This window comes from Ciona intestinalis, unplaced genomic scaffold (genome assembly GCF_000224145.3).
Source record: "Ciona intestinalis unplaced genomic scaffold, KH HT000111.2, whole genome shotgun sequence".
NCBI classification, from domain to species: domain Eukaryota; kingdom Metazoa; phylum Chordata; class Ascidiacea; order Phlebobranchia; family Cionidae; genus Ciona; species Ciona intestinalis.
In genome coordinates, this window is record NW_004190433.2 from 23,633 (window position 1) to 44,210 (window position 20,578).

The window sequence follows — 20,578 nt, forward strand, 5'->3', positions numbered from 1 at the left end:
TTTGCCAGAAGATCAGTTGTCTAAAAAACTATTAAATATAAAATGGTTTTCTTGTGTAGGAATCCTCTTTAAAACAGTTATATGTTGAATGCAAGGCTGTTTTGAAACATTGTGTTTGTTTGGAGAGTCTTCCAGTAATTGCAGCTAAATATGGCATTAATACAGTTGATCATAAAGCTGTTTCATGTCATAAGGTCAGTTGTCATTTGCACTGGAATTAGAAATTGTTTATATGACTTTGTTTTATTAAGATTTATTTAAAAATTGTGTGGCACAAAGTAGGGTATACATGGCATATGTTTTCTAAATTGGTTTTGTGGAACCCCCAAACTTAATTTGCCATAAATTTTCAGCTGAAAATAAAAATTAAAAAAAAAATATAAAAAATAATTACTAACATAGTTGCATATATGGTATCTCAAGACCAAAAAAACACAAGAAAAGCACCAACTTACACCTAGTGACTTATGTAGTACTCCAAACAAGTAGGTACAAGGTGTATGAAACAGAGCACCCAAATAATAATGACTGCCATTACCCTACTGTAGAGGGTAAATAAGTTACGACATTTATTTTTTTCTATCATGTAGAGACTTGTTCGACGTTTATTATCAGAAGATACGACAGAAGCATTCACCGATGCAGTTTATGTTGCCAACTTATTTACTGACCAACCTCAGTTATATGTTTATAAACACCGAATTATATCTTTAATATTAAAAGGAAAAGTAAGTGATATGATCTATTACTGGATATTACTGGATATTACTGGATATTAGCAATATCTTAAATATCTGTATCATATAGACCAAGTTATCAGTTTTATAAGTATTATATTTCTGTAGTATGCTATGCATATGCTTTATACTTTTAGCAAATAGCAAAAATAGTAAGTTTTACTTTAGTGGTGTAATCTGTATTAACGTATAAATCAAATTATCAGTTTTATAAGTATTATAATTTTGTTGTATGTCATAAATATTTTTTTGACTTTAATAGGAAAGCAGTAAATCATTTATACAATATTATGTCAATTTGCAAACGTATAAGTGTAAATTGAAATCGGTCAAATATGTGTTATAAAAATACATGACACCTTACTAAAAGTACTTTTAACTAAATCATACTTTAGAGTTGCAACATGTTTTAAAGCCATATTTCACTTAGTTTGAATCCCTTTTTGTCTAAATTACCTTAGAAACCTGGAAACTCCCTTAGAAAAACATCACAATTCAGCATTAACTAAATTAAATTCAAATATTTTGGTTGCAGTCGGAAGATTGTTTGAATATTCTTGACCAAAATGTTTCGCTCGCTGTGGAGTTAGGAGAGCATGCTCTCAAATACACCATGTCTGTACTGGATGAAAGTGATTCTGTATTTAAAGAAGAGAGAGCAAATTGCTGTGCGTCTGTTCTGTGCATGCTGGATCATATGTTATGTAACAGTGGGAAATGGGTTGGCCTTAACTTGGCGATTCCAAGGGAGTGGAATGAAGACATTGTGCTTGTGAAGAACATTTATACATTACAGGTAAAATGTGATAATGTTTCAAGCTATCAGTAGCACCCTGGGTTGTTAAGGTAATAGCCAACTCTGGCCTTAATAGAACCCCTGGTCTGCCACGTAGGACCTCATCCATATGAATTAAAATGTATAACGATTTCCATACACTATAATGTCTTAATGCATTACATTATATATATCTACAGGTAAAACACAATGAAGTTTTATCATTGACCAAATACAAACTTGATTCATGTCGAGACAACATTTTGTCACAAAATCTGATGCATAATAGCGACTCACCAAATCAAAGTGCACGGATTTTGCCACATGTAAGTTTTGCTGTTTAAATCTCCTACAACAGTTGTTCTTAAACTTCTTTTATGCTTTACCCTTTTAACAAAGATGCTTATCAGATTTACCCCAATATGTAATATGGCGCCCATTATCCCATTATTAAAAAGCGAAAACAACTAATTACATCAGTTATATTTAATGCGACATATGCGCTAGCTTTTTGGCAATGAGTTGTTCAATGTCTAGTAAAGTACTACAAATGGCACAATTTTTCTGTCTCTTTAACTGATGTGGAATTTGATTGGTAGCTCATTTTCCATCTAAAACGAGGAATTTACCCCTGGGGTAAATTTACCCAGTTTAAGAAATGCTGTTCTACAGTGAGCATGCCATGACTCTTGTCATTTAAGCCAGAATTATTTAAACACTGGCTATTTTGGTAAACATACACTTACATTCTGTTTAGATACCAACAATCTATAATTAAATTATAAATGTCTCACAGGTAAGTGACTTATCAATGGAATGTAAGTCACAAACATACATCAAGCATGAAGCCGACCAAAGCAATATAAGGTGAACATATATCTGCACACGTTTGCTATTACCTTTAATGAATGAATGTAACTTTTTTTATCCTCGCATGGCTGGAAAACGAAAGTCATTATAACCCTGGTGTTTTGTTTCATACACCACGTGCCAGAGTTACCATGTACGTACCTTTGTGTAGGCTTTTTTTGCGAATTTTTTTTATTTTTAACTGATAATGTGAACAACCCATTAGTGACCACTGCATTGAAGCAATTGCTGTTAAGTGTCTTGCCCAAGGACATATATGCCCACAACAATGTATGTAATATATAACTGAGTTTATAGTTTAGAGATATTATTTCAACACATAAACAAAGCATAATACTTTGCAGTGTTCTTAGGCAAGACGCCTAATGGTCATTGCTTCAACTCAAAATCTTAGTTTAGAAAAAAAATACATAACTTGCATATTGTATGATGGGGGAAGATGGGACACATTTAGCACATAATATTCAAATATCCTAATCGTGTTTTAAACAATTAACATCTGTCTATGGGAGTTGTGAGGATACGGTTTTATAATTCTTTGATTGTTCTTTGTTTACTACCAATTGGGCTAAGAAAAAGAATGAAAAGGTCTCCCATCTTCTCCCACCCTACTATACTTAATAACTTATAAATGGGAACAAAATGTTTAAGAAAATACCCCTATATTAATAACTTAAATAAGCTAACCTGCTATATGAAGATAATAAGTCACATTGTTTCATTAATTCCAGTGACTCTGGTGATGGAGATAAGAGGAATAATTCATTCACTTCATATGCAATGATGTTGGATTTGGCAAGATTACTTGGCTACCCTCCATTCACAATTGAGTCTTCTGTGATCATCCACACAGCTGTAAATATGCAGCAGCAACTTGCTATTCAACTTTCCCAGTAAGTTTAACTTTTGCATACAATTTTTTGAAAAATGTAAAAAGTTGCTTATTATAAATTTTACTGTCAAAATCGGTTTTTAAATCTAAATTTTAAAATAAATTTAATGACTCCTAAAACAATGGGAATACTTTAGCTGAAACGAATGTCTTTTGCATTTTAAAATCAAGTTGTAATTTTATTTCTTTGTATTACTAGTTGCTTTATACATTTTACATTTTTAACCATTTGTTTCTTTCTGCAGTGAATTGTTCAGTTACGCCCCAACAGCTAAAACTGCTGTTACCTTGTTACAAGTTTCGCAAATATTGCTCCAGCAAATAAAACAAGTTGATACCTATCCACAACTTCTTCTAGGTAACAGTCTGCTAGAATTAGCTGTATTTTCAATGTCCATATACGTTATGTTTAAAATAGGCCAAATTTGGCTTATATCCCAGGGCCGTGACAAGGACCTCACCCTTAGAGAATTAATTTATTTAGAATATGCCTTTTTATTTTCTAATTTTAATTTACATGCTTTTTTACCAAGTCCTTATTTTTTCTTTATTTTAGTTAATTTTAACTCGTGAGGGTGAGGTTCTTGTCAAGACCTAGGATTTAGGCCAGATTTAGCCCATTACCCCAACATCCGGAAAGCCCATTTGCGACACCTCATCGCAGTCAGAGGCAAATTATTGGCACCATTTTTTTTATCCTTGTGTGCTTACGAGTTACCACACCTTTCGACTTTATGTTTTTAATGATTTCTTGCATGATTATTATGTGATATGGCATAAAAATACACAATTACAATGGTTTTCTAATGGAAACACACAGTCAAAATATACGCACTCACATGTAATGCAATGTTTTTTATAGAAATCCAAAATCTTGTATCTTCTGCTGCATCATGCTGTGATCGAAATAAACTGATATCAATTCTCTCATTTATTGAAGTTTGTAACTTGGCTGTTGAATTACATCTAGCGTCTGATGCCAACGCAAAGTCATGCCTTGCTCAGGTTGTTAGAGTAACAATCTTTAAATTTTAGTTTTTTGCATTTATTTTGGGATTTTTTGTAGGATTTCAATCTTGTGAATAATTTTAAATTTGTAAGATTTTTTTATTCAAGTTTATTAAAACATAGCATATATATAAATATAAAGAAAGAGATTTTACTTGTATTTTTTTTTAAAACATAAAAAATAATATTAGAAAAAGTAAATTACCTCTAAATTACCAGTTTTTCATTAAAAATTTTTTGTTTTACACTCTAGTGCAAGAATGCGGCTCCAAAAGTTCGTAAAAACAAATACGAGCACAGTGATTGGTTGCATGGCTGGTACAAGGAAGATGATGGTCTAACTTTAAAAAGTTCAGTTGTCATGCCAATGCTCAAACAATTCATCGGCTCAATTATACAAACTGATGGTATTTTCACTATTTTGTATTAATTTTTTTTTGTGCCTTGTTTTTTTTTTGTTTTCGTTTAACTAGTAATTAAACTCTTCACAAATTTGGATTTTTTTCTTATAAATAATGTTAGTTACAACATTATTTGTTTTTTATTTTGTGTTGGATGGCAACAATTTTTTAAAACTTAGTATGTATATTAAGCAAATGTGCAAAAAAGAGAGAGTCAAAGTATCGTATGGTGGGGTGGGAAAAGATGGGGCACCTTTAGAGCGTTTAGCACATAATATCCAAATATCATTATCGTGTTTTAAAAAATTAACAATGGTCTTTGGCTAGAAAACGGTTTTATCATTCTTAAATGTTCTTTGTTTACTACCAAATGGGACGAAAAAATAGAATGAAAAGTTTTCCCATCTTCCCCTACCCTACCATATTTATTTGTAAATTCAGCAAATTTGCAGAAAAAAAGCAAAAGCAATATAGCATGTATTATTAGCTAAGGTGTCCCTCAAATATTTTCCAAACATAGAAAACATTGTGAATTCAAAAGTACTTATTTTACCGTTTTTCTATATCTATATGTTAGTGGATAATAGTATTATTTACACCACACACGTTAGTATTTTAACCAAAGTATTCAAAATATTATTCTAGGTTTATCATTATGTTGCACCCAACCACAAGATATGCAATCTACGAGAAATAAGTTGGCAGTGTTATATGACGGGCTCATGAAAATATCTGTAGTTTTAAAAAACTCCCACCATTACATGCTTGCTCTACAGTGGATGATCAAGACAATACAAACCACAATTTCTTTCATCTGTAACCACAGGGCTTTCTTTTATGTAAGTGTCTTCAATTTTTAATTAATATCTGGGGTGGCTTTTTTTCTAAACTAGTCGCCGCCTAAATTGACCAACTAAAATTTAGTCGTCGGATTTTGACCCACTAATTTCTGTAATGAGTAAAGGTGGCCGTACACAGTATCCGGCGTGCGAATTGGCTTGCGAAGTCGTATGCAAACCCATTACCGAGTTCTGCATGCGGCAGCGAAATCCGGACAAAACAGACCAAACGGACGAATTCCGGATACTGTGTACAGCCACCTTTATGCACAAAAATTTGGTTAACGGAATAAAAAAAACGCGGTTACCAATATTAACCGCGATCGACTAACTTTAGTCCGTATCCGAGAATACCATTTCTGGTCTGGCTGTGGATCAGTGGTTTGGGTTAATATTAATAACCAATGTATACTGGGTTCAATGCTCGATGCTGCTATCATTGTTGCTGTGTCTTTAGGAAAAGAGCTTACCACAATGGTCACTGATGGGTTATCTAGTTTTGTCAGATTGTCAGCCATTAAAAAATAAAAAAATTGTAATCTCCCATAAAGTCACATATAAAGTGTATAAATTATGACACTTGGTCTAATGACTGTCGTTGCCCTTTCATTTTGGTCTAAAAAAGTGTCATTTATTCATGATACTATTTAAACACTAATCAGCCATATAGTCTCTATAACTTATGCAGAAGACTGAGGAGTTCCAGGTAAAGTCTGTTAAAATTACAATGTATATATATACCTTATGTTAAAAATAGAATCTCACCCTAATAGAATATAATTGTGTAGAAAACTGAGGAGTTAACTGCAATGAGTGGACTGTTAATGCACACCATTAAGAAGGGCATGGATGAACAGATACAACATACTGAAGTACTCGTGGAAAAGGTATTTGTCTACAACAACATTTCTTATGGTGCTATGGTTAAAACCCATATTCCAGCAGTTTCTTAGGCATGAGCTTTTTCAGTATTTAATATTATGTGTATGTTGTAGCAGCTATTCATTATCAATATATTGTCATTATTTGTTGCCTATATCACAGCCCAAGACTAATAAGATTAACCGAGTTCCTGACACGACCACCCCAACATTTTTTTTTTTTTAAGTTTAACTTGAAAATAATAAAACATAAAAGGCTCGTTTGTCTGCTAGGTGAAGTGACCCCGCTTAATTTCTTCCAATTAAATGTAAATAGGTTTTTAACTCTAACAGGTTTTAATAACTGTTGTTTTGTCGCTATATCCTGTCTTTTTGTTTAAAATATTTCTTAATCCTCGCTACTGTCGAAGATACAAATAAAGTTATTATTTGTAAACTTACAAAATTGTTTCTATGCTAGGTGTTGCTTGCAGTAAAACCAGATGTCAACTTAGCAATTGGATTCCTCATGGCTGTTGGTGAAACTAGGTCTATGGGAGTGCTGGAAAATATTTGTCTATCAGCAGGGAATAATTACACAACTATCACAGTTGGTTTAATTTCTACATTTGCAAAGTTTTCGCTTAGAGCACAGACTGTCTTTCATTATGTTTTATCAACAGTCTTTAAATATAACACAGCTTTTAACATATTTTCTATTTTTTATTCCTTTTCTTGCCCAAATAGAATCTGTTTAATGTAAGCATTGAGACAAAAAAGTTAAGCAAACAATAACAACAATTTTATTTACCCTTTAATATAAAAATGAAATCTTACAATGTTTAATAGTAAAATAGCAGTTTAAATACAATTTGAGTGAAGCTTTTTATACAAAATGTTTTTTCGTGGCCAATAACCCAAACAGACAGCAAACTAACAATAAGTAGAATTTACTTAATTTAGTGTGCAAGAATAGCTAAATAAATATTTTCCCCAAAAAGGAGCAAAACATAGTTGAATCTCAAAAAGTATAGTCCAAAGCGTTTAAACTAAATGATGAAATTTTTTCTATATACATTCTTCTATGTGATTGTTTTGTACCATGTTCAGGTATTTTGCAACTTCAATTACAATTGCAGGCAACAGCAGAAGCTGGCTTGTATATTTCAAGGTTTCATGGTTTGCTTTCCCATGTACCAAAGTACAGAATGTTGCTGCTTGATGCAAAGTGGGCATATACATTCACATCACTCAAGGTAGGCTTGGTGGAAATTCTTTTTTTTTGTTTTTTTTTCATTATGACCCAATCTTCGGGTTAATCCTCAATCCTCATTAAACCCCCAATCCCTATTGCATGGGTCGTGTCTTTACGCACTTTTATTTCTATTATAAGTTTAGCTTGATAATAATTAAACATAAATGGCTTGTTTGTCTGCTAGGTGTAGCGACCACGCTTAATTTCTTCCAATTAAATGTAAATAGGTTTTTAACTGTAAGCATGTTTTAACAACTGTTATTTTGTCGCTATATCTTGTCTTTTGTTTAAAATATTTCTTAATCTTAGCTACCGTAAGCGAAAGGACAAATAAACTTAATATTATTATGGTATTACTTTTGATGTGAATATAAAGTTACCAATAATATTGTATTACCTAGATCCCTGTGGATGGCATACTCCAGTCTACTTTACAATGGAAACAAGCATTCCTATTTAAATTAATCACTCATCCATTGATTACTGGAAGTTTGTTGAAAAGTTATTGCAAGTAAGATTACAAAAATGTTTTTTTTTGTAAAAATTATATTTTTTGTGCTGTAGTACAGCGGTTAGAGCACTTGCTTAATAACCAGAATATCCTGGGTTCAAGGCTTGTTGCTGGCCAACATTGTGTATGTTTTTTTAGGAAATACGCTTAATAAATGTTCTTTTTCCTCTCTTTATAAAATACACTAAAATGAACTAATGACGGTAATGGGTTGTCCAAACTGCCAGCCATACAGAAAAAAGCAACACTCAAATAACTAATAATATAAAAAAAGGGGATATGAAGTGTATAATATAGTACACCTGTGTTAAATTTTCCAAAATTGCTTTTGCATTCAAAGAAAAATAAATGACTTTCATTTATCATATAGTAAATACAACAATTTATTTCAATATTTCTAGAGATTATAAAATGGACAGTGACAAAACACTCCTTCAGTACGTTGATTGTTTATTGGGTGGAGATCTACAGAACAAACAGGATTTAAAAGCAATTAATTCCCCTAATTCATTGGCCATTCAATATGATTTCCATACGAACAGTTTGGCTTTAACACAAAACAAGTCACCTTCTACTTTCATGCAAGCATTTAGTTTCAACAACCAGCGCACCAATGGTAGCAGAACATGGAAAGCTATTGAAGAAGAACTAAGTAAGTCTTTATACACGGTTATGTAGTAGTATCTGTGGCACAGTTGGTCAGGGTGTTTGCCTCTAACCTAGAGGTAATGGGTTCAATGCTTGTATGCTATCATTGTGTACGTATGTGTTCATTGGCATGACACTTAACAGCAATTGCTTCAACCCAGGGGTCACTAATGAGTTGTCCAATATCCAAATTACCAGCAACACATAAAAAAATCCTAAAAAACTCGTAAGCTCGCCCAAGGCGTATAAGCACCCTTGTTATAACAACTGTCGCTTTCCGGCCACGCGAAGATAAAGTAAGTTACATTTATTCATTTAACCCTACCGTCGGGTGTTTATACGAATGGGCTTTCTTAGGTTTGACAATTGTAACTGAATTTTAGCAATTTTACCTCAAATTTTGTTTTTAAATTCACGACAATGACACTTATTCCAAAAAATTTTAAATACATGTTGCCTATGCTTGAATTCTAGTTTAAAATTTACCCTTTTCCATTGCTTTTATTAACATATTTATTTTTGCCTTTATAGAGTGGCTCACAAAGAACATCGTTGATAAATATGAACTACTTCGCCAACTTGAGCGGTGTCTTCGTAACAACATATCCGCTTATGATTACGATAAAATTGAATTCATGTTAAATCTAATCAAGTTGAATTTTACATCTGCTGATCAAGTACTGGATGTGCAGAAGGTTTGATTTTAAATAAATAAATAACTATCACTTATATTTGCATGATAAGTGAGCTTAATAACACTGGTGTCTTATTTCATACACGATACACCTATTTTGAAACTTATGAGTTGCCATTTATATAACTTAGTAGATACTTTTTTTTGAATGCCTATTATTCGTTACATGTCTTGTCCAAGAACACACAGTAACAATAGTAGCAGCACTGAACTTTGAACTGGTATCCTCTGGCTATCAAGCAATGCTCCAACCCAGCATTTCTTAAACTGGGGTAAATTCCTCGTATTTAGAGGGTAAATGAGCTACAAATCAAAATCTACATCATTTGACGGGACAGAAAAATTGTGCCGTTTGTACTACTTTACCAGACATTAAACAACTCGTTGCCAAAAAGCTAGAGCATATGTCGCATTATAACTGATGTAATTAGTTGTTTTCACTTTTTAATAAATGAGCGCCATATTACATATTGGAGGTCTAATGAAGCATCTTTGTTAAAAGGATAAAGCATACAAAAAAGAACCACTCCCCTAACTGCTGATACAAAGGAATTAAAAAGAAATTATGTAATAGATAATGTCTATTTATATGCAGGGTTTGAATTTGTTGAATTATTTACTACACATCAAACGTGAAAATAATCCAACCGATTTAGAAAAGCAGCAATTTTGGAAAAGAGGAAGTGTGTCTTCTAAAAGTCTTCCAAGCATATCTAGCACAAGGTATTTATAAAATTTGTAATTAACCTGGCAATTGGACAGTTCCAAAAGGCTTTTATTGCAAAGGTAACAGGTTTAATATACTGCGTCTGGATTTTTTGTTATACTCCAGTTTTAGTAACTTATATCACATAAACTGCTTTATTCCCAAATTTTATTGTTATTAAATCTGTGATTAACAGTTCGGAATATCAAAGAAAATAGCTGTGATTTTTTTTACTTAATGTAGTTACTGCTTCAAGCTTCCTAATTTTTTATATCTGTAGTGTGAAAAGTGTATTTTGAAAAGTGGTAGTACAAAGAACATTCAAAGAATTATAAAATTGTATCCTCACGAATCCCATATATTATTGTTAATTGTTCACACAAACAACACATCATCAGAATATTTGGATAATATGTGCTAAAGGTGTCCCATCTCCCCCCATACTACTATACCTTTTATTAATAGGCTTCCGCTGCATGCATTATTATACGGTGATACCAACCATGCATGGAAAGTTATATCTGCTGAAGTAACAAAGAAGTCTGTGGATCTACTTGTTCCTGTTGCAAAACTTCTCAAACTTAATGTGGACAAACTATATATGACAGCAGCTGAGAATATGATTACAGAACTCGTGAGTTGTGTTTTGTAAATTTTTGCTGCAATGTTAATTAATATATTACAGTTGGTCGGGCAAATTGAGTTTTTTTACCAACATTGTAATTGCTCTCTTAATAATGATGACTTGAATAGGAATATATTTAATTGAATGAATGATGTAACTTACTTTATCCTCTAACGACAGTCGTTATAACATGGGGGCTCTGTTTCATATACCTCGTGCCAGCTTACTAGTTACAATGTGGGTGATTATTTTTTATGTATGGCTGATAATTTGGACAACCCATTAGTGACCACTGGGTTGGAGCAAGTGAATGAGTCTTGCCCAAGGACGCATACACTCACAATAGTAGCAGCAACGAGCCTTGAATCCATTACCTCTGGGTTAGAGGTATGCGTGTTAACCACTTTGCCCTGGCGCTGGTTGATTGAAATAAGTTATACTATTTTGCATCGGTAGCCAAAAATTGGATAAAGATGCAATATAATAAAATATTAAATACAAGACAAATATTATTAAAATATAAATGTTTTTAAAACTCTAGTAAACCAGTTTTCTTATTAACACTTCACAGGAATTTAAACACTTACTGCTTTTGCAGCTATATTATTTTCTATCTACGCCACTGACAACTGTTATAGAAATATTTAAATAAAAATATATGGCCAGCTTTAATTATAAAGTGTCAAAAAACATAGAGCAGTAGTTTTAAAATTTCCTTTCTACAGTGTGGAAATGACCATGGTGAGCCTCTGGAATTACATCTCCCTGAGATTCGTAGCTTGGTTGAAAACATATCAAGTTGTCAGATGTGCGTAGCAATGGCTCGTCGGGTGTCGGAACTCATCCCATCTGGTGCTGAGAAAGTGGAATCATATAAATGGTAAAATATATTTCTAAAAAGGGTGAGGTCCTGCAGGGTGATAAGTTAGGGCCCGGAATGTAAGGCACAGTTAGCCCATTATCATAAATAAACTACCTTTACGTTAACAGTATTGTTTGCATTAGTTAAATAAATATGTTTTTTTAATTCAGACAGTTCTGTCTAACTTTTGCTATTCAAAAATGCATAGCAAAATTACAAATAAAACAAATAATTTATAACAAATAATTCGATTAGCTCTTATATTTCATGATAGCAACGAGTACGAATTATAAATTGTTTTAATATTTAATTCAGGTGTCTTTCTCTTTTATCGGAATGGAAAAAATCAATCCCTGAAGATTCTTCTGATATGTCTTCAGTGGATTCCGTATTTCAATCAATTAACCAAGACTTCCGGACATCGAACATTGAACATCTACTTGCCCTTGAAAAACTTAACACCGCAGATGTGTTGTTGTTGGTCAACCAACCTGCCAACTTGATTATTCATTTATACCAACACCCATCTATTATTCAGCGATTCTACGCTCCAGGAGATGCTTATCCTGGTAGGGGGCTTTTTTAAATACACTTAAGTAAAAAACAAATGTTAAGTAAAAATTAATCACCTACGAACTTATCACCTTGCATATGTGGGCATAAGGTTTTTAAATCAGTGTTTCGCAAAGTATAGTCCCTGGTGGCTGGGGGTTAGTGGTGATCTGATAAAATCCTTTGTTGACCTTTTTTGAAGAAGTGACAGGTTTAAACATCTGATAAAATCTTTGTGTTAGCACACCTCATGAATAATGGGCAAACTCTGGCCTAAATCTGGTGTCACATGACATTTCTTGCTGTATACAATATAAAACAGGTGTAGACTGAATGAGTGAATGTAACTTACTTTATCCTCGCGTGGCCGGAAAACTTTACTAAATAGGCTTTTTTTTTTAAATCCAACAATCGAAAACACATAATTTAACCTGACATGTAAAAACAAATATCTAATGTTCATTTGTAAAAAGTAGGCCAGTTACTGACCTAAATAATCTCCAGATATACATGGTGTTGTGGACCAAGTTGCTGAGTTATACGATCAAGATGTTGCGAGACTCAGGTTAACAATGACATTGAAATTATTGCTCACTGTTGAAAAGAAACATGATCAAGACCAAGAAGAAGATAATGTAAGATATATTTTGTTTTTAAACATTATATTTTATGTGCCTTGCACTATGCTGAATAATGAGATATAAGTTTTGTATTCTTTTCGTGGTTGAGGGCAGATATAGTCTGCTTATGAGGCTTTAACCAAGAATAGAATACAAAACCAAAATTTATAGTGCGTTTTAGTGTCTTGCCAAAGCACTAAAGCAGACGCACATCAACAATAGACGGCATACAAATTTTAGTTTTTTATTTTACTCGTGGTTGGAATCTTGTAAGCAGACTCTACCAAAGCTTGATGTAGCTACTATTGTTGATGGGGGTGTCCTTAGGCAAGACACTTCAAAGGCATTTGCTTTTACCCAGTGATCATTAATGGGTTATCCAAATTGTCAGCCATAGATTCTACAAAGTTGCATAGTCAGTAACTTATAGGTGGACACAACTTATAGGTAGCTTATAGGTTGTATGAAATAAACGCCGGTGTTGTAACAGTAGGAGTTACGCTGCTATGTGAGGATAGGTTATTTTACATCATCATTGTGTATTTATATATGTACATTCACTGATCATATATACACCTTATACTCACTGTCAAGCATACAATACTCACTTTGTGTATAAAGTACTCCAATGTTAAAACAAATGTTAAAACATTGTTTTAATTTTATTCAACAGACTGTAAACTTGGAAAGACTTCGTTCAACTTTAAAACAAGTATCTCAAGAAAATAAAGAAGAAAAGACTTTAATTCAGTTATTGTATTTATTAACTTATGGAAACCCTTTAACACAAGCAAAGTAAGTATAATGACAATTGTTACATCATAAGGTTTTTTTTACCACAGAGAGACTTGGATGTTTTTTTTATGTCAATGACTGAAACTAGAGCATTAGTGACCACTAATGTGTGTGTATACAAGGACACAATTTTAGAAGCATCAAACCTGGATTACTTTGGTTACAACGGTCCAATAACAACTGTATCATTGCGCCAGACAATATGTTAGTTCACTGAAATGAATATGTAAAAATTTGTTCACTTTTATAAAAAAAATTTCCACAAGCTTTTATTATAATAATACGTTTTACACCAAAGCCAATAATTACCAATATCACCCAAAAAACAACTGCCAGGTTTTTGGCATTGCAACACAATCACACACGACATAAAAACAATGTTACGTCACACCTGCTGTGCATAATGGCTTACAGCCAATAACAACAAAATCAAAACACAATTTGTGACAATCTGTTTAAATGATATTAACGGAAATATTATGTTTTAGACACTTGAGTCGATTGCTCGGTGATCAAAAGCATAGGAAAGTTACCAACATTACCAAACTAAGGGTCTTGAATTGTCTCTTCCATATCGTGGATGATGATGTTATTTATAACTTGACAGATAAAAGAGCAGATCACCTCAGGTCAGAATTTATTTGTTTAATATTTATGTAAATATCACTAAATAAACATTCGTTTTTTGTTGTTTTTTTTTGCTGCCTTTGAAACCAGACACAATGTAATTGAAATTCGCTTTTCTGGTAAAAAATGTTTAATTTTATTGATTTGTTTCGTGTACCATCATTTTTACGTCTAGCATCTGGCAATTGTCAAACAATCAATTGATATTTATTTACCAGCAGTAATTTCCATTTCAAATTTATGTATATTAAATTATAAATTAAGGCCAGACTTGGTACATTACCCCAATACCAAACTTGCTGATGTAACAATGTCTGAATAGAATGTGCTTGGGACTTCATGCGACCAGTGTGACTTCATCTCTTACTAATGTCAATTGTTTTAATTGCAGAGATGAGCTGCAACTTTTCGTTTATTTATCAAAACTTGATGCTGCCAACTTTAAGATATCAATTTCCCATCTGCGTGAAGCAGATAAATTATCCGTGGTCCACAGTATATTATCATCTGCAACACATAGACACAACCCAGACACTCTTAAAGTTGCAGCTGAGATGTGCCAAGAGTTTGGACCTGCCCCACAAGATACATGGGCAGTGATACTGCAACAGTTGGTTGCTTTGCAGGAGGTACAAGCTGTTAATGATTTTCAGAAGGTTTTTTTTTTCGCAGTTACCAGTTATGCATTGGGTTGACATACAATTTCCTATTTAAAATTATCATCTGTTTTGGTCAGTATTGTTTTTTATGTTTTACTTCATATTTGAATGACGTGGTCAGTGGTGTAATTCTGGAATTTGCAAATCTTGTTGGGGCCTAATAAATAACCCATTCATTGTACTACACCAAAAAAGTGTTGTTTTTTTAATGTTGCCCCAATTTTTTTAACATAAAGACAGTTCAGTTTTAAAATGGTTCAATACCATTATACACCATTTCCTTTTTTATTAACTTGTCATTGTTCCCCTTTAGGTTTCATATCTACATCAGTTACTGCCAAATATCTTCCACATACCTGCTGTTTCTACACTACCATGCCTTACTTCTGTATGGCAGACATGCGTCACCCTTCCACTTGTTGCGTTGACCCCACCATTAGATGAACAGCAGGTAAATAAATATTACTTATTTTGTGGTGTATAAACGTCACTTATTTATGCTTGCGTGGCAGGGCAAATGCAGTCCTAACATTGGCTTTAATTTAATTTTTTTAACTAACATTGGCTTTAATTTTAATTAATACACCTCGTGGGGCTTTTGTAGGGTTTTTTATTGTTTTTATCTTGTATGACTGACAATCTGGTAAATTCATTAGTGACCGCTGGGTTGACAGTTAAAAAAAGCAATGACGGTTAAATTTCATAATATATATAACGAATAAACTACTATATATTTATTTCCACAATTTATTTGACGATAAATGCATTCAAAATTATGCTTTTAGAATGAATTTGTTGTATCTTGTTATCACTTTCTGGTCCTAAGTCCTCTTCTGCATCGAATGAACTTGGCGTATGTTGCTCAACAATTTGAATCACTTCAACTTTATGCGCTTGCTTTGGGTAAAAATGTCATACATTCTTGACGCATTAAACTTCTAGTTGTTTTCCTTTGTTGTAAATTACAGGTTGTTTGCTTGCATCACCTGCCAGCCATGATAGAGCACGAAAGTTAGTTGAGTTAAAAGGAACTGAAATAGAAGCACAGATGGAAAAGTTCTGTGGTGGAAAGTCTCCTATTATTGGGCATATGTTGGTCAGTAGTTACATTTAATATTTGTTATTTTATTCGATATGGGTGAGGTCCTTGTCAAGAACCTGAGAATTAGGGCAGATTTGGATCATTACACCAACACCCAGGCTGTGTTTGTAATACTTGTTATACTGTTTAGTGTTTATAATCAATAACGTTATTTTTAAATTGTTTTCAGCTATCGACTTTCCTTTCCGCTAATAAGAAAACTTAGAATTGATTGGAGAAAAGTGTATTCACAAACATGGTGTTTTTGAAAGTATTACTCGCTTTTGTTTCTTCCTTAAATACTTGGTTTAATATTGTTTGTTCCAATAATGTGGTACCATTCATTTACACTTTTCCTGTAAATGGTGGTATATGGTATGATATGTACTGTATGATATGGTGTCCGGTATGTTCTATTTTTGTATAAACTATTTTTTGTTGTGTTTTTCAATTCTGTTTGTGTAGAAAGTTTGTTAATATTATTTTCGCTTTGCGTGTGACAACCCAACCAAAATTTCAAATGAAAGCTGTATTATATTTTTGTGTAGTATTTTTTCTAAATGCTCCAGGTTAGTTGCAAATTGAGTCTATTTCGCACTACACAACATTAATGTAATGGAAGGTAGAATGTTACCAGCAGAAAACAAAAATTATAGAAGGCAGCTCAGATTCACTATAATGCAATTAAGTCAGGTGCTCTCCTCATTTAGCAAAACTTTTGTTTATTTAAATTAATTATCTTAAAAAATCACTTATTAAGTTACATATGTAATATATCTTAAGCTGGGATACAAAACAGAACATTCGTGTTATAACAACTGTTTTTGCCTTCCAATGGCAGGGTAAATAAATTACATTCAATCATGATTGTGTACTGCTATGTGTGCAAGTTTTATCTAATATTGGTTTGGCTTTTTAAGTTACTGCTGAATAAAGTTACATTTACAACGTGTAGAATTTACATTTAACCTACACAACTTAGGCACAGCATTGATCAGCATACGTCGATTTAGTAAATGAAGGTTTATTTACGTTATGGTTTTTTTCGATCCGTACCTTTGTATGGCGTGATAAAGTGCAGCTTTTTCTGACCAGGTCGTAGAAATTTCTATGGCTCTGATTCTGACCGCAGTAGCCGACCATTCGGATTTTACCGGGTAGTAAAAATTAACGAAATAACTTTTTTATAAAACAGATTGAAAAACGTATGTACTAGTACCTAAAAAGTGTTTAAGTCTGTAATGTAAATTACAGTTGTCGTACGAAACTTGAAATTTACAAATCGCGGGAAAAAATGGTTACGTAAACTGTATGGTTAAAGTCATTCGGTTCACTACGCCAAAATCGTAATGATTGACTGAGTTTCCGGAACTGGATTATTTAGGTTTACAAAACAATATGAAAGGCACTTTCTATAGTTATATTGTTAGCTCTTAGGACGCTTTTTTGTCGTTACAAATGTTACAACATATGACTGTTGACCTTATTCGTTTTATTAGACAGCTATATATAGTACTGACAGATCAAAATTTAAGTTGTCATATTCTGTAAAAACTTACAACAAGTTCTTAACTTTGCAATAAGTTATTGTCGTTCATATTAACACTGCCATTTCATTTTTTTCCAAAGTGCAAAGAATAGAGTAAAGAAAATTATTATGTTATTTTTTTCCAAGTAAAATATCCCTACAGCTGTTTTTATTCACAAAAGAAATTTTACGGTCACTATCTTTAAAGCTAAATCAGCAGTATTTAAATAGTATCTAAAGTACCCTGCTTATTTGATTTCCAGTGCAGTTAAAAATGTTATGATAAGTTAGGGATTTCTAATTGAAATGAACTTCAACAGTGATTTGTCCAAATCTTCGTTCCCGTTTTATAACATTCCTGGTTTATCAGAACGTAAGTTTATATACTGTTGTATTTTTGAATACTATTATAGCTTATATAAAAACTAAATTCACTAGTTTTACCCTCTGTGTAAACTATGTTTTTCAAAATTTTGGGGGAGGATTTTTGTCTGAATATTTTTGTGCGGTGATTTTTCTTTAAAAAATTAGGTGCAGGGATTCATTTCTTTCTTTCCAATCTGGTATACCAGTTTCATAGTAGACAACAATTTAGGAGTGTTTAGGTTTTTCATTTATTTAAACTTGTATGCCATGGCAGATTCATTATTTATAACATATTTGCATCGGTTGTGTTTACATGATTTTATTTAAAATTGTTGCACCAATATTTTTTGCGTTAAAGCCATTATAGTTTTAGTGAGATCCTCAGTTTGGTTAAACTGTTTGTAAAAATGACAGCGGGCACACATTCAATTTTTTTATAAATTGTCGTAATTCGATTTCTACAAAAATAACTTTAATTGGCCGTTCGTTTACTAGGTGTACTGACTACGCTTTTTTTCCATTTAAAGTATACATGTTTTTAAATGTAAGTATGTTTTAACAACTGTTGTTTTGCCGCCATATCTTGTCTTTTCGTTAAAAATATTCCTAAATCTTTACTACTATATTCAAAGAGACAAATAAAAAGTTATTAATTAGTATTATTATTAAATTATTTTTGTTTAATTTTTTTTACAATTATATATATATAATGAAAATGATTTTGTTTTTTGCAGTGACAGAAGATAACACTCATGTCCCGCCATTAAGCGGTGCCCTCACACACCCACTCCATCATGGTGCACGACATGAAGCAGCGACCCGCATACTCAACACACCTGATGCTGCGTTTGTCTCACAAATTGTTGATGCTTTTTCAGCTCCATCTGCAGAACACATGTACGTATTGGTACACACATGAACACATTGTTACTTTGCGTTTTCTTTTATTCTATCCTGAGTGTTTTGAGACAACTTTTGCCTAAATTCAGGACCTCATGACTTTGAAAGCCTGTTTTCTTGGCTTTAGTTTTGTTAGATGTTTGTCCATAGTGTGTCAGTTAATGCATAGGCATTATGTTATATGTCACCCAAATTTTTTGAACTTTTTTGAATTTGCATGTTTCACTCATTCGGAATCGAATGTTTTTTTTAAAAAGTAGTGGTCTTTCTGAAATGGATAATGGTTTTGCTTACTATTACAGAAGCCAAGCTCAGCAAGCAGGTTGCATTGAAGGTGTAGGTAACTCTCCATTACTCCAAGCAGTTCTTTCTCAAAATCCATACGAGCACAGAAATGTGGTAAGTACCAGACCACACTTTGAAGCCCATCTTCAATTGTCATGTATTCACAATCCCATTGCTTAAGTGATGTTATGATATAACCATATCGGCTTTTATCCAAAACATTATTTCTTTCTTTTTTATCAATAAGCGTGTTTTAACAACTGTTGTTTTACCGTTACTACCCACCTTTTCGCTTTTGTCAACTTTCTTGTTTTTCGATATCGTGACCGAAGGGACGAAATAAATTTTATTCATTTATTCATTGTTATTTCAGGCCCCACTTGGTGTAAGTTCTAGCATGCCTCACGTAGGAGCTCACAACCCACATGTACAGAATCCAGCTCCAGGGTAAGTTGTGTTGTATTCTTGGGTTTGTTTTGAGACGCAAATGATAGAATGAAAACTAAGGCGAGCACGAACATATATACAGGGCACTTAATTACAAAATGGCAACACAATGCAGCACATTCCCCAAATTACGTGCTCTGTAGCTTAACCATAACAAGTTATATGTTTAATTCTAAAGATTTTACGTTATATGTTTAATTCTAAAGATTTATGTTTAATTCTAAAGATTTTAAGTTTGCTTATAATTTACATGACGTACACAAGTAAACACAACACCTAATGAGTTATTACAATTTCGTTTTTTTTGTAATGTTTTGTCCATAAAAATCAGTTTTGAATAAGTAATTCATAATATTAATATATTCGATTCATACAGAACTGTTGCATCAAATTTTACGCAAATGGATCCAACTGCTGCAAGAGTTCCAAACGTATACCAAGGTATTTATTGTTAAAATTTCCCATCTATAAATTGGTTAAAACTTTTTTCTATTTGTAAGTTAATGCAACATGCAATAATGTAACATTAACCTTTAATGTTTGCAAAAAAACACAAACAGAAAAAAGTTTTACCCCTTTAATCATTTTGCTTTTAGTATAATGAGAAATAACTACAACCCTTAATTTATCAAATTTTGAATTTGATTATTTTAAATAATTGCCTAAAACCCTTGCCACAACATTTTTGAAACACAGGTAACCCAAACCGACTCCCAGTCACAACTCGTCCCATACAAGCAGTGGCTCCTCAGCCTCGTGTTCCACGTATGGTGATTCAGGTAAGACACTGGTGTTAAAATATCATTTTCCCTATATTAAAATTAATGTACTTTCAGTCAAAATATGAATCGGAACATAAACAATTTGTTTCTCATGAAAAACCTGCCACTGATTCGCCAATCACAAGTGTCAATGAAGGCCAAGAAGAAAACCCAAAAATATGTCTTAAAATTAGGTAACTATATGCAGTTAGGTAACTACAATGCATATCACTATGTTGGTACTGTAAAAAATGCTGCAATATAAGTGAAAGTC

The 20,578-nt window shown here is 32.7% G+C and overlaps 1 protein-coding gene and 1 long non-coding RNA gene across 2 annotated transcripts; one reads left to right on the forward strand and one right to left on the reverse strand.

Annotated features, from left to right (window-relative positions):
• The first annotated feature begins 37 nt into the window (after positions 1-37).
• On the forward strand, positions 38-16,555 carry LOC100187184 (kinetochore-associated protein 1-like). Its single transcript, XM_026838764.1, has 28 exons — positions 38-194; positions 591-728; positions 1,273-1,533; positions 1,713-1,838; positions 2,309-2,379; positions 3,114-3,275; positions 3,520-3,632; positions 4,137-4,279; positions 4,536-4,689; positions 5,329-5,522; positions 6,311-6,409; positions 6,864-6,992; positions 7,522-7,638; positions 8,039-8,148; positions 8,550-8,800; positions 9,328-9,491; positions 10,086-10,213; positions 10,662-10,830; positions 11,547-11,701; positions 11,999-12,252; positions 12,740-12,870; positions 13,529-13,650; positions 14,139-14,279; positions 14,669-14,906; positions 15,250-15,387; positions 15,722-15,839; positions 15,905-16,032; positions 16,208-16,555. The coding sequence occupies exons 3-28, from the start codon at positions 1,351-1,353 to the stop codon at positions 16,241-16,243; spliced, it is 3,774 nt and encodes a 1,257-aa protein (XP_026694565.1). The 5' UTR covers positions 38-194; positions 591-728; positions 1,273-1,350; the 3' UTR covers positions 16,244-16,555.
• On the reverse strand, positions 15,656-17,065 carry LOC113475131. The gene is made up of 2 exons (XR_003396873.1): positions 16,991-17,065; positions 15,656-15,922 (listed from the first exon to the last, which is right to left on the reverse strand). It is a non-coding gene; the product is annotated as an uncharacterized LOC113475131 (long non-coding RNA).
• Between the last annotated feature and the right edge of the window lie 3,513 nt (positions 17,066-20,578).